The sequence below is a fragment of the Salmo salar genome, chromosome 23 (genome assembly GCF_965601325.2).
Source record: "Salmo salar chromosome 23, fSalSal1, whole genome shotgun sequence".
NCBI classification, from domain to species: Eukaryota; Metazoa; Chordata; class Actinopteri; order Salmoniformes; family Salmonidae; genus Salmo; species Salmo salar.
Window position 1 is genome coordinate 24,756,725 of NC_138313.1, and position 16,008 is coordinate 24,772,732.

Sequence of the window (16,008 nt, forward strand, 5' to 3'; positions counted from 1 at the left end):
ATGTAGCCTAGAATAATAGCAATATGTGATCTAGCAGACATTGATTCCACTTTGATCTAACTTTATTAGCACCATTCTCCATTCATCACTGAAATTTGCCAGAGTATGCTAGCCTGTTTTCTGGGCAGCCAAACGAGTAAATCAGAGACTGTGCGTAAAGTAGAGAATCCAGCACATGTGCAGAAGCTTCTGACTATTAGCTGTTGGGAAGACGGTTCCAGAGAATTTGGATCCGCAGCCGCTCCGTTGTTTTTTTTAGGCTGTTATACTTCTGGTGCCAAATCTGTCTGTAAAAGTACACATTGCAGAAGTATGGTTGTGGTAATGCAACCATTTTGAGAAATCATATAAAACTTCTCTAAATTATACTAGACACGTTGATAAAGAATAATATATGACACGTTTGTTTATAAGTACAACTTCTCTAGAGTACTAAAGCATTGTGTTGTCACTATTGTGACCCATGGGATTAAATGGGTTAAGAAACAACAGAAAACGCAGTCATCCACAAACATCAGAGTCTATCCTTTAATAATAGTAAAAGATACAATAGGACTTAATATAAGTTACTGCAGTTTTAAATAGCCGGAACCGCTGTAGACAAAAGACAGTCCTGTGTGGAGTCATACAGTATTACAGTAGTGTATGTTTGTGTACGTAGGTGTGTACGTGTGTATGTGGGTACTGGTTTCTACTGGTAAGGACAGAGTGTGTGTGTTCAGGTTGGAAACTGCCTGTCAAAAAACCGTTGGGGTGTTAGCAGTTGAAGCTGCTGTATGTGTCACTTTTAACATAATGAAGAGACAACTGTCTCCAGCCTCCATAACACCATCCATTATCCTCTCTCTCTCCTCCCTCTACCCCCTGTCCATACTCAGGTTCACACTAGAAACCAAATGTGCTATTTCATGACATTATATAATTTAGTTGAAATCACTTCTACGTAAATGGATGTTAATTTCTCCCTGTTTCAATACTGCAGTCCCGTGTGGCCCAGTTGGTAGAGCATGGTGTTTGCAACGCTAGGGTTGTGGGTTCAATTCCCACTGGGGACCAGTACAGAGAAAAAAAAAAAAACAAACAAAAACATTTATGAAATGTATGCATTCACTACTGTAAGTCGCTCTGGATAAGAGTTTCTGCTAAATGACAAAACATTTAAAAATGTACATTGTGCATTTTCAAAGTGGCTCCTCTAGTCTCATTCCCTCTCGCTTCTTCCTCCTCTCTCCACTGAGGCCCGATTCAAGGACATGCAACCAGAAGGATCCCTGCGGACAACTATATTTTCCTGTACTCACACAACAGCACATGTCAGACTGGTATGCCGTGTAAAGTGTATGTGTGTATGTGCTGAACATAGAGTCAAAATAGAAGTATGTGTCAACCAGAGCAAAAGTTATGTTTCGCTTTCACACAGGTGTGTGAGGGAGCATGCGTGTAGATATTCTATCTATGTGTGTGTGTGTGTGTGTGTGTGTGTGTGTGTGTGTGTGTGTATGTGTGTGTGTGCTCACACTCTGGAAGAAAGAGTCATTTACTTATTGCATTAGATAGATTCTGTGCTTCATACTCAAGCTCTGATACTGCCCAAACACACACACACACACACACACACACACACACACACACACACACACACACACACACACACACACACACACACACACACACACACACACACACACACACACACACACACACACACACACACACACACACACACACACACACACACACAGCTGTGGAGAGAGAGAGAGATGAACACAGAAGGAGAGATAAAGAGAGGGATAGAGGGAGAGAGATAAAGAAGAGGTGTGAGGTATTAAAGCCTCTCAGAGTAGCAGACTTAACACTGGGCAGTGGATATATATATATATATATAGTATATAGTATAACTGCACATATATATATATATACATTACCAGTCAGAAGTTTTGACACACCTACTCATTCAAGGTTTTTTCTTTATTTGTACTATTTTCTACATTGTAGACTAATAGTGAAGACATCAAAACTATGAAATAACATCTGGAATCATGTAGTAACCAAATAAGTATTATACAAATCAAAATATATTTTGTTAAGAGTTCATTTGTTGAATTTCTTTCCTTCTTAATGCGTTTGAGCCAATCAGTTGTGTTGTGACAAGGTAGGGGTGGTATACAGAAGATAGCCCTATTTGGTAAAAGACCAAGTCCATATTATGGCAAGAACAGCTCAAATAAGCAGAGAAAAGACAGTCCATCATTACTTTGACATGAAGGTCAGTCAGTACGGAAAATTTCAATAACTTTGAAAGGGTCTTCAAGTGCAGTTGCAAAAACCATCAAGCGCTATGATAAAACTGGCTCTCATGAGGACCGCCACAGGAAAGGAAGACCCAGAGTTTCTACTGCGGAGGATAAGTTCATTGGAGTTAACTGCACCTCAGATTGCAGGCCAAATAAATGCTTCACAGAGTTCAAGTAACAGACACATCTCAACATCAACTATTCAGAGGAGACTGTGTGAATCACCCCTTCATGGTTGAATTGCTGCAAAGAAACCACTACTAAAGGACACCAATAATAAGAAGAGACTTGTTGGGGCAAGAACACAAGCAATGGACATCAGACCAGTGGAAGTCTGTCCTTTGGTCTGATGAGTCCAAATTTGACATTTCTGGTTCCAACTGCCGTGTCTTTGTGAGAGGCAGAGTAGGACTTCTTAAGGATTGGCGTTCCGTCAACAGGATAGTTGTAAATCATGCAGAATGTCAATATCGCAGATTTTAGAGAAACAACAAATGTCAGTACATATAAGTGTCTTATATCGGCTTAAATCTTAAATTCTTGTTAGTATAACTGCACTGTCCAATTTACTAGCTAGTAGCTATTACTGCGAAAAAAAATGCCCTGCTATTGTTTGAGAAGAGCTCCTAATAACAAAACACTTTTTTCACCACGATAGGTTTGATAAATTCACCTCCAAATTCACCTCCTTCATGGCATATCGATGACGCAGGCAGTCATACCTTGAACGACTGTATCTTTGTCAAATAAGCACCAATCGGGGTCAAACAAAGCTAGCTAGATAGCCAAAGAGCTGGGCCTTACTGGAAACCATGTATATGTCGCAAAATGTGCTACTAACCTTGTACGACAGCATGCCTTTTCATTTCGGACAAAAATTATAAGGATATTCAGAATTATGAAGTTATGAAAACTGGTTGTTTTGCAAATGTTGAACTTATAATATGGCTACTAATACTTGGAAAGCTAAATCAATGTCCAAGTATACAGATTTGACGATATTCTTGCAGAACAATGTAATATGAATGCGAATGCCTCCTTCACGATTTGCCCAAATGTACCTGGGGACTTCACACTAATAGTCTTGTAGTTCACTCATATTTCAAGTTATCTATCTGAAACTTTGCACATATACTGCTGCCATCTTGTGGACACTATCGAAATTACAACCAGAGTAATGGCTAGAACTGTGACCTTTCTCTTGCATTTCAAAGATGGTGGTAGAAAAAGTCTGGTTATTTTTTTTCTTTGTATTTTCTTCTACCAGATCTATTGTGTTATATTCTCCTACATTCAATTCACATTTCCACAAACTTCAAAGTGTTTCCTTTCAAATGGTAGCAATAATATGCATATCCTTGCTTCAGGGCCTGAGCTACAGGCAGTTAGATTTGGGTATGTCATTTAGGTGAAAATGGAAAAAAAGGGGGCTATCCCTAAGAAGTTTTAACGGATGATCTCTCCATTTGTTGTTCCCACTGTGAAGCATGGAGGAGGAGTGGTGATGGTGTGGGGGTGCTTTGCTGGTGACACTGTCAGTGATTTATTTAGAATTCAAAGCAGACTTAACCAGCATGGCTACCACAGCACTCTGCAGTGATATGCCATCCCATCTGGTTTGCGCTTAGTGGGACTATCATTTGTTTTCCAACAGGACTATGACCCAACACACCTCCAGTCTGTGTAAGGGCTATTTGACCAAGAAGGAGCATGATGGAGTACTGCATCAGATGACCTGGCCTCCACAATCACCCTACCTCAGAGTGAAGGAAAAGCATCCTTCAAGTGCTTAGTATATGTGGGAACTCCTTCAAGACTGTTAGAAAAGCATTCCAGGTGAAGCTGGTTGAGAGAATGCCAAGAATGTGCAAAGCTGTTATCAAGAAAAGGGTGGCTACTTTGAAGAATCTAAAATCTAAAATATATTTTGATTTGTTTAACACTCTTTTGGTTACTACATGATTCCATATGTGTTATTTCATAGGTTTGATGTCTTCAGTAATATTCTAGAACGTAGAAAATAGTTAAAATAAAGAAAGACCCTTGAATGAGTAGGTGTGTCCAGACTTTTGACTGCTAGTGTATATACACAGAGAGAGAGAGAGAGAGAGAGAGAGAGAGAGAGAGAGAGAGAGAGAGAGAGAGAGAGAGAGAGAGAGAGAGAGAGAGAGAGAGAGAGAGAGATACGCTAGCAGTGTGTGTTTGTGTCCAACTAGTATGGTGATGGTTCAGTGGACTGCCTGAAACCGGCCCACTCCAGAATAGACTGGACACACACACACACACACACACACACACACACACACACACACACACACACACACACACACACACACACACACACACACACACACACACACACACACACACACACACACACACACACACACACACACACACACACACACACACACGACGTCCATCCATGTCTAAGGACTTCGGGAGATGACGTGGAAACCGGCCTCTATGGGAAACAGTGAGCGCTGTTACCTTCAAGTAGGTTTTGGTTTTGCATTGCTAGGGTGTTGGGACGGGGATGGTGGATGGGCGTAAACATCTGCTTCTAAAGGTTACATGTTCAAATCCAGATATAGAACATTGAAAGAGTTAATGCCTAACCTTAAGAATTCTGAGTTTATGCCTAAACTTAACCTTAAACACTTGACGTTTGAGAAACATGGATGAACGTCTAATTATGATGTGAGGCTGTGAGAGCTGGTTGCTATAAGACTCTGGCTCTGCTGCGATCTGATCCTGTCCTCACAGTGGGAGTTAGCTCTGGAGTATAGCACATACAGGACGTCTCAGCACAACACACACACACACACACACACGCACACACACGCACACACACACAGCCCTGAGCCAGTACACTGGTTCATGACTATAAGGTGCTTCTGGGTTTGGAAACTTTAGGGACTATAAAATCAGTAATCTGTTTCTATGACTGCTCTCCTCCTGCATTTCAAACGTTTACAGTACAGATTTTCTTGTCTCCTCTCCTTCATTTCAAGCCCTATAGCAGTGTTTCCCAAACTCAGTCCTGGGGACCCCAAGGGGTGCTTTTTTTTTTTCTTCCCTAGCACTACACAGCTGATTCAAATAATGAACACTTAATGATGAGATGATTATTTGCATCAGCTGTGTAGTGCTATGGCAAAAAACAAAACGTGCACCCTTCTGGTCCTCAGGACCGAGTTTGGGAAACATTGCCCTATAGGGAAACACTAATGCATTTGAAGGAGACGAGATGAAGAGAGGAAGCCCCTGTAGACTATGAGATGCAGCCCTCATCTGATGGCCAACTTACAGCAAGATCATGACGTTCCACAACGATGAATGCATGAATGTTGAAGGCTGTTTAAAATACCAACCCCCGCACCCCTGAGTCAACCATTAGCATGAGCCATGCACAGTGATACACTCACAGGACCTTGGCTGAGGTTACAACACACACACACGTACACGTACACACACACACACACACACACACACACACACACACACACACACACACACACACACACACACACACACACACACACACACACACACACACACACACACACACACACACACACACACACACACACACACACACACACACATTTCTTGGGGATGACAGGGGGTTCCAGAAACTATGGGGTGCACCCTCCCTGCTCTTATTTGTCAGTTGCTGACCTCAGCAAGATTCTAGAACATTGCCCTTGGCGACGGTGACTCGCTGCGCAACAACAGTTCTGTAACAAAGAGAGAACCCTCACACAGACACACACACATACACACCCCAGCCTTCCATCTGTAAACACACACACCTACCCACACACACACACTCTACATGCCCTTCCAGGACCCCCCTGTTCTGTTTCCATCCCGGCCATTGGACCCTTCACCCCTTACACACCCCACCCACGTCTTACACCCCTTACACAACCTGAATCCCCCTGATCCTGTTTCTCTTTCAGTGGTCATATTTATACCCTGCTCTGTCCTCTTACGGGTCAACACGTACCCCTCCTGGCCCTGTCTGCATCACAACAGAACGCCCAACACCCCCTTGTATCCAGACTGAGCAGCAGATATGTCCTACGGGCCATCTCATCATTCAACAGATGAGATGGCTGCAGCGTGTGTGTTTGTTTGTGGTAGATGTGTGTTTGAAGTAAGGTCATATCGTACATGGGACAGACATCTTAACAGCAGCGTGTGTGTTTGTTTGTGGTAGATGTGTGTTTGAAGTAAGGTCATATCGTACATGGGACAGACATCTTAACAGCAGTTTCATCTGTCTTGAGGCTGTGGGTCTGTCGAGACGGTTTAGCTGCTCCTAAGTACATCATCTGATAATGACCAGCTAAAGATCTGACAGTTTATCTGTGTCTCTGTGTGTGTGTGTGTGTGTGTGTGTGTGTTTGTGTGTGTGTGTGTGTGTGTGTGTGCGTGCGTGCGTGCGTGCGTGCGTGCGTGCGTGTGTGTGTGTGTGTGTGTGTGTGTGTGTGTGTGTGTGTGTCTGTGTGTGTGCATGAATGTGTGCGTGTCTACTTGCTTGAGTGCCTGCTTGTTTCTTGTGCTTGCGTGTGTGCATGTAGTGACAGCTAAGGACTTGTCTCCTGAATGTAGAGGGATGGAGAGAGAGATGGAAAAACAGATGGAAGGAGGGGTGCTAATGTTCCTAGACCTAAGGGTCTGAATTTAGCTGTACCCTTGAGAGGAGTGTGTGTGTGTGTGTGTGTGTGTGTGTGTGTGTGTGTGTGTATGTGTGTGTGTGTGTGTGTGTGTGTGTGTGTGTGTGTGTGTGTGTGTGTGTGTGTGTGTGTGTGTGTGTGTGTGTGTGTATGTGTGTGTGTGTGTGTGTGTGTGTGTGTGTGTGTGTGTGTGTGTGTGTGTGTGTGTGTGTGTGTGTGTGTGTGTGTGTGTGTGTCAGTGAGTGTGTCGGTGTGGATGCACCTCAGTATGCAGGGACATGGAGTGTGATTACAAATGAAACCCCCCCCCCACTATAAAAAATAATGCTGATATCCTCCTAATGCTCCCCGCCCACATATAGACCCACCCCACACACTGCTGCTCTCATCAACTACACTGGAAATAACCCATCTGACAAAACTCAACTCCATGGTGGAGGAAGTTTCTGATGAGACCAGGCTTTGTGGAATTCAGCTCTGACTACATCGATTCGCCCAAGGTCAATACTTCAAAAAAAGAACAATTATGGAACGCTTACCTTGTACCTATGTTTGTCCTCTGTGGATGCGTGCCTTTCTTTGTTTACTGAAATCCATACTTTTTAATAAATCGTTAATCAAATACAACCACCGACTGTTTCCTTGTTGAGATTCAGTTGTCATGTGCTCAGCTGCCATCTTAGAGCAACAGCAAAGAGCAAAGAGGCGGTGATTGTATTTAATTAACGTTTATTGAGCAAACACTGAAGGCATGCAACTACAGAGGACAAACATACTGCAGGTACAAACTGAATTCCTGAATTCAACAAAGCCTGGTCTCTGCTCAACTCCGTTGGTGGAGTTGATCAGAAACTTCCTTCACCATGGAGTTGAGTTTAGTCAGCTAGAAGTAATCTGGCTAACGAACACACAAACTACTCTCGTGTGTGCGCTCTGTACTAACAAGTTTGAGGTGGACAGAAGGCAGAGAGAGGAGGGTCAGGGTTAGTCTAGACCTATGAATCACTTGTTCCCCCTGGTGAGAGAGATGCAGTGTGATGGTTCTGCCCCAGTTACAGTAGCTATAACTAGGCTGGACTCAGGGGTGAAAGTAAGGTGGTGCGGTCCGGTACGGCATCCCGGCAAAATAAATAGCGGAGGTACGCCGTATCGGTAAAGCATAAGCCTATCACAATAATTAAAACAAAATGTCATGAAAACTGTAGGCTACTACACCATTATTTATCAATACCGTATATCAGAGGCATAAAAAAAATGAGCGAATGGACTTGAAAACGGGTGGTATAGCCTACGCTCCAAAATGCGATGTGGATCGACGAGAACGCTGAAAGTGGAGGCATTCATTCTGGCCTAATGACAGTCGCCAAATGTCATTACACTTTGTGTTGTTTTGTGTAACGGATATCTCTTTCCATTCACCACTGTTTGGAGGATGGAAATATGCTGCGAGTGGATGAACGTGCGCGTGTAGCCTAGTGAAGGAGCCCTTTGAAGTGACTGTTTGACAATCAGATGAAAACATCATGACTGGTTATGTTTATGCCACAATAAAAGGTGATACATTTTAAAAGCTAAATGACAAATCTTTACGACTAGGCCCACATAGGTCCTATTGAATTAATAGGGGTTCTATCTGTAATTCTATGATTAGGCCCAAAACATTAAACAAAATAGAAGGCTCATTAAATTCTACTTTCTACTTTCACCCCTGGCTGGACTTCATTATGAACCTAACCTACTGTAGACCTAAATACTATGTGTTTATCTGTGTGTCCCCATAATAATTATTTGAATTCATAGTGCATTTCTCAAACAAGCGCATAACATTGAATGGAGGGTAACTCACTCTTATTATTGCATCACCAGAGAAACCAAACTAGCAGTGTGTGTGTGAGTGTGAGTGTGAGTGTGTGTGTGTGTAACAGTGGGGGGCTTATTGCTCTTAATAGTTCAGAAGTCACTCTGTAGTCCTGAAGTGGAAGGCTTATTCCCCCTTGTTGCTCTCTCGCGCTCGCACACACACGCACACACACACACACACACACACACACACACACACACACACACACACACACACACACACACACACACACACACACACACACACACACACACACACACACACACACACACACACACACACACACACACACACACACACACACACACACACACACACACAGGGTATAATGTCTGTCCTGTTCTCTTCCACTTAGAGACACCCAGTCAGAACAGGACTGTCTCTCTACAGAGTCCAAGGTCCCAGTGTCCTTTATTCTCATCTCTCCATCCCTCTTCTTTCCTCCTTCTTTTCTTCAGTGTCCTTCCATCACTCCATTGCTCCTTGTAATGTATCCTCTCTGCTTTCTCTTCTGCCTTTTTTTAAATTTTATTCTCTTCCAGCTGCTCACATCACGGCCTCACACCTGCATGCCAGCCTTATTCAAATCCCCGTTCCCCTGATGCCCTCCCCCCATCATCCCTCCGCCCATATGTCTCTCCTCCTCGTCATCACTGTCCATGTCTTCCCCCTTCCTCTTGTTGTATCTCTCGTACAGCACCATGAGGACACCCATCACCCATGCCGACACGGTGCCGGCGCTGAAGATGACAAAGCCAATAGCGATAAAGAACAGATAGTCCCAGTAACCCAGGCCCTGGTGGCAGTCTGCCCTCAGCTGCATGCCCACCTCAGCCAGCCGCTGCCCAGACACTTCCGGAGGCCCCTGGCACACTGTCTGACCCTCATCTGGAGAAAGGGAAAGAAAACAGACATGGTGAGGAGGGGTTAAAGAAATGGAGCGATGGGGGAGCAAGAGAAGAGCATTAGGCAGTAGGAGACAGGGATGGGGAGAGAAAGAGTTGAGAGGAGGGAAGAATGGAGGAGAGGGAAAGGTGAGGGAAAGAAAGAATGAGGGTGACGTGGAAGAGAGGGAGCGGGGGTGAGGGGGAAAATAATTCAAGGGAGAGAAATTACCACAATGCAGCTCACACACACACACACACACACACACACCCACACACACATAAAAAGCTGTGATAACCTTGGTGATAAATGATCCGTAAAAACACTATAGATTTCCTCAGGGTAATGCAGATCTGGGACACGTCTAGGCACAGACTCATTAGAATGCTTAACACACACACAGACACACACAGACACACACAGACACACACAGACACACACAGACACACACAGACACACACACACACAGCACACACACACACACACACACACACACACACACACACACACACACACACACTGGGATGAGCATTTAAATAGCCTTCATAGAAACACACACAAGGCATCTCCAAGGAGAGATAGTATTTTGCTGCAAACTTTGACTCAATCGTTCACTTTGTGATTACAAAAACACCATTGTTGGCAATACAATGTTACAGTTTTGAAGGCTTTAAAAAAAAGTATTCAACAAATTTAGTGCAGAGATAAATATATGCACCATGAAAAGATTTCGATACGGAGACACCACAGATCTGGTCCCTGGGGGCCATGCCAGCAATCTTACAAAATGCCATTGACCCCAATTAGGCTAGATGTTATACTGCATGTTATAGTTTAGAGAACCTTGTGTACATGTACCAATGTTTTTGTAACATACCTGGTTGGTTGATATACCGCACAAGTGTCAAACTCTGCTGGTTTTTGTGATTTCCTTTCAATTTGGGTCCAATTCTACTAAACTATATGGAATTGTTTTAAGGTCATACCATCATTTTGCTATTTGATATAGAAATATATATATATATATATATATATATATATATATATATATATATATATATATATATATATATATACACAAATTATTTGATGAAACATTTTATTTGGTCTTACTGCTATTAGCCCACACAAACGAATTGAATAACATGGAACAACAGATAGTCCCCCCCAAATAATCTAAAGGAAGTTTGTTCTGAAGTGTCTCTCCTATATCTGAGAGATATAAGGAAACATTTATTTCTTTATTTTTTTACATGTATTTAACCCCTTATTTTTGTCACTAAACAGTCTCCATACATACTGTACTTCCATTTATTTTTTCAACTGGTACCGGGGGACCTTCAGTAAAACAACCGACATCTACGTGTTTGTGAGGGTCTCACCTTTCCACATAATAGTCATAATAGTCAATCTTTCGGAAGCTACAGACAATTTTGTGAGAAGACCAATTTTCGGGATGTCTCATGGTCTGATAAACACCATTCTAGTTCTGTCACCTTTCACCGCAGATGCGGAAGTGCGACATCGGCACATCCAATAAATAAAAAAATATCTCTAGCTTAAACATTTTGATTTTTATGGGGATTTTTTATTATGCTACTCCACTGTCTCTGTCAGTCAATCCATTACAGCCAATGATGTGTGAGGAGTGCGGAGACCCATACAGACTGATCTGGGTCACTTCTGTCTCACAACATAGAGAGAAAGAAAGAAAGGAACAAGGGAAGAGTTCTTTCTTCACATATGATTTCATTTCATCTCTCTCTTGCTCTCTCTTTCTCTCGCTCAATCCCCCACTCCTCCCTCCATCTCTCCTCCCTCCATCTCTCCTCCCTCCGTCATCCATTTATCATGCTTAATTGCACTGAATTGTCCTTTCCAAAAAATAAGATAGAGAACTTTTCAAGAGGCCTCGTTTCTCCTTCCTAGACAAATAAAGGGGTGTGTGTGTGTGTGCGCATGTGTGTGTCTGGCTGTGAACGGGGTACTGATGTTTCATACTGTTAACATCCGCAATAACATCTGCTAAATATGTGCATGTGACAAATAACATTTGAGTTGATTTTTGATTTAATTAAACTGCACTCATCTTCAAATAACACCAGATGTCTGAAGGAGAGGGGGAATGATGGAGAGAGAGGGTTCAGATGTTGGGATAGTATGGGAGAGCTCCAGAAGAGAAGGGAAATACCGCAGGAGAGACAGACTAACTGCGGAGTTCACCACCATTACATAAAAAACTATGTAATCAGATACAGAGATATCCTATTTAATTATATTTGTAATTCCTCACTCTTAGAAAAAACGTTGCTATCTAGAACCTAAAAGGGTTCTTCGGCTGTCCCCATAGGTGAACCCTTTGAAGAACCCTTGTTAATTCCAGGTAGAACTCTTTTGGTTCCAAGTAGAAGCGTTTTGGGTTCCATGTAGAACCCTTTCCACAGAGGGATCTACATTGAACCCAAAATGGTTCTACCTGGAACCAAAAAGGGGTATTACCTGTAACCAAAATGGGTTCTCCTATGGGAACAGCTGAAAAACCCTTTTGGAACCCTTTTTTCTAAGAGATTATGATCAGATATCTGTAGCCCTCAGTAGTTCTGTATCATGTACTTAGAGTGTAAATCCACAATCAGCAGGACAATCTTAGATTCAATGAAACTGCTAATCAAGGACTTCAGTCATATCCAACCTTTATCCAACCTATAACCTGTATATATCTTTATCCAACCGGATCATGAGGCTGTAGCTGAGGACATGTGTCTAGTACTATCTTAGATTGGACAGGTGTGTGTGTGGTGTGTGGTGTGTGTGTGTGTGTGTGTGTGTGTGTGTGTGTGTGTGTGTGTGTGTGTGTGTGTGTGTGTGTGTGTGTGTGTGTGTGTGTGTGTGTGTGTGTGTGTGTGGTGCATGCATGTGTGTGTGCATGTTTATGTGTGTGTGGTGCATGCGTGTGTGTGTGTCAGGCACTCTCTGAGGTTAATGCAGGTCAGGATCTGACATGGAGGGTAACCTAAGCTTTCCCTGTCTGGGCAGAATATATTGGTACATGATTTCACACACGCAAGCATGCACGCACACACACACACACACACACACACACACACACACACACACACACACACACACACACACACACACACACACACACACACACACACACACAGCTTCAGCTCAAGGGGATTGCTGTGCCACCTTTGTCCCTCAGATGCACCAGAATGGATGGTCCACTATCGGTCCCTTCTCTCTCTCTCTCTCTCTCTCTCTCTCTCTCTCTCTCTCTCTCTCTCTCTCTCTCTCTCGCTCGCTCTCTCGCTCGCTCGCTCGCTCTCTCTCTCTCTCTCTCTCTCGCTCTCTCTCTCGACAGGTAGCCTAGATTGAGCATGAGTGTGCAAAGCTGTCATCAAGGCAAAGGGTAGCTACTTTGAAGAATTTGTTAAACACTTTTTTGGTTACTACATGATTCCATATGTGTTACTTCATAGTTTTGATGTTGAAAATGGTCAAAATAAGGAAACCCTTGAATGAGTAGGTGTGTCCAAACTTTTTACTGGTACTGTATGTATGTTTATTAGTAACTCACAATCATACACTCTTAGAAAAAAGGGTTCCAAAATGGTTCTTTGGCTGTCCCCATAGGAGAACCATTTTTGGTTCCAGGTAGAACTATTTTGGGTTCCAAATAGAATCGTCTGTGTAAAGGGTTCTTCATAGAGCTTAAAAGGGTTCTACCTGGAACCAAAAGGTTTATACTTGGAACCAAAAAGGGTTCTTCAAAGGGTTCTCCTATGGGGACAGCGGAAGAACCATTTTGGAACCCTTTTTTCTAAGAGTGTATGACTGTGAGTTACTAATATAGATAGCACCTTTTGTTTCTAAGAGTATAGACTAAATTGTACACCAAATCTACATTCTTAATCTATAAAATTGTGTGTAAGCCTATGCGTTTGTGTGCGTGCGTGTATGTGTGTGTGTTTACGTCCACCTGAGCGTGTGTATTTGCTTGTGTGTCCGGGGAGCAGGTCAGTAAATAGTAGGAGAAATAAGAGCAGCACTGATCTTTGTTTTCTATTCCCCTGGGTTATTACCTTGCTGCTGACCTCCATCTGAGGGTGGTTCATGTGTTCAGTGCAACAGACAGTGTGTTTGTGTTCAAGTGGTAATGATGTTACATTGTTTGAATTCAGGAGCAATAATTCATCTTCAAAGCATAGCAAGCAAGGTTATTATCCACAACCAGTGATACATGCAGACACGCACATGCACACGCACCCACACACCAGGCAGCAGGCCACACACACACATTCTCACTCTCTCTCTCTAAACTGGGGGAAAGTAGACATTAAAATGCTTAAAGTAACTGATGGCTCCACAGTACAGGAGCAGTAGCAGCAGTAACTGGACTAATAGGGAGAGATGCATAACGTTATACTGTATAGCATGAGCCTGAATAAAGATACTAGTTGAAGTACCGTACTGCTACTTCAGGCTCCATACTGCTCACTATAATAGGAAAACAAGAGTTCCATTTAAAAGCATTTGGAACTCACATTCAGCTTGCTAGAAGATTGATAACCACATACCACTTCTAGGGCTCTCAGATGACCTTGATCCCTGACCTCTGACCCCTAACCTGAAGTCTGACCCCAAGCTTAAACTTGAGACTACAGTCAAAGTCCCAACGAGCACATCATGGTCCAATGGTAAATTAGAAAGGGTAATTTGGTCTCTCAAAGTCAATCAACATTGGACGTGTGACTGACCATCAATGGTTGAAGTGGGTCGGTGCTGACTGCTATGGAGAATGGGAACCTCAAATATTCAAATGCCTCAGTACCGGCACTAAAACAGGAAACAGGACCTTTGTTACCTGTGTTAAAAGACAATTAAAGTGAGCAACTCTGATGCCAGGTATTGAACCTAGGACATCTGATATAGTAGCCTACTGTACAGTATTCTAAAAGCTAAATAAGTGTGTATGCTGCAGAGTAGAGTAATGTCAATACTGCTGAGTCTACACTGTTGCACCTATGACTCAGGATCACACACACACATCCATGCATGCACACAACTCAGTTTTAGCAGTTTTAGACGGTTACACACACTCTCCTTCCATTACTATGTGTGTGACCTTGACAGAGTGAGCAGTGCCAGTCGCAGGAGTGTGAGGAGAGAAGCAACTGAGGACCAAACCAACTGAACCCACACTCACTGAGCACTGAGACGACTGCTCAGCCAGGTCACCCATGATACAAGTCAGTATTCGACGTCCATAATATTTTTTGTTTTAAACCTATCCCTAACCTAAACAACTGCCTCCAATTCCAAAGGTTGCAAGTTCGAATCCAGCGGTAGAAAGTAGTTTTTTATGTTTTTGTTTTAAGCCTATCCCAAACCTTAACCCTTACTTTAACCATTCAGAGTTAATGCCTAACCTTAAGAATTTGGAGTTAAGGCCTGAACTTAACCCTAACCTTAAAAATGTGGGGTTAATGCCTAAACTTAACATTAAACACCTGAAAATGTGACCTTTGGAACAACTTCGAAATTCAAAACATGGATGAATGTCTAATTCTGACGTGAGACTGTGAGGGGCTTCTATCCAGACTCAATATCACACACAGCAGAGCTAGCAAGACTATTTCCATTTCGCTGGAGTGCTGGAGAAATTACATTCCTAAAACATAACCAAACATCTCTCTCTCTCTCTCCCTTCGCTCTCTCTCCCTTCCCTCTCACTCTACTTTCCCTCCCTCTCTCCCTTCCGTCTCTCTCTCCCTTCGCTCTCTCTCTTTCCCTTCGTTCTCTCTCTCCCTTCCCCCTCTCTCCCTCCTCCTCTTTCCTCTCTTGACTCAGAGAAAACAGCAATTAAGTCAGATAATAGAGTGAGTCCCATCACTTCATAGCTTACTCAAATCCACCACACACACACACACACACACACACACACACACACACACACACACACACACACACACACACACACACACACACACACACACACACACACACACACACACACACACACACACACACACACACACACACACAGAGAGAGAGAGAGAGAGCTGATCTTGGTTGTGAAGTATTACAGTTTTTTACAATCACTTTGGCACTAATTTCAGAACCTTGTGGACATTTTTCCAAACTCTAGACACAAAACTCAAAACGGTCATCACTTGTAACACAGGCTGTCCAATGTTCAAAACATTGCATTGTGCATTCATATCTTTAAAGAAACCTTGCACTTGCAGAATCATTGGCTCAAATAACTAATTTATCA

General features: G+C 42.9%; 1 protein-coding gene across 1 annotated transcript in view; it reads right to left on the reverse strand.

Moving 5' to 3' along the window:
- Positions 1–514: 514 nt before the first annotated feature.
- The window catches only part of LOC106584287 (leucine-rich repeat-containing protein 52-like), a 32,185-nt gene continuing 16,691 nt past the window's right edge, over positions 515–16,008 (reverse strand). Inside the window, exon 2 of the mRNA XM_014169359.3 lies at positions 515–9,728. Within this exon, the coding sequence (XP_014024834.1) occupies positions 9,400–9,728 (329 nt within the window). The 3' untranslated portion in view covers positions 515–9,399. The remainder of the gene's footprint in view (positions 9,729–16,008) is intronic.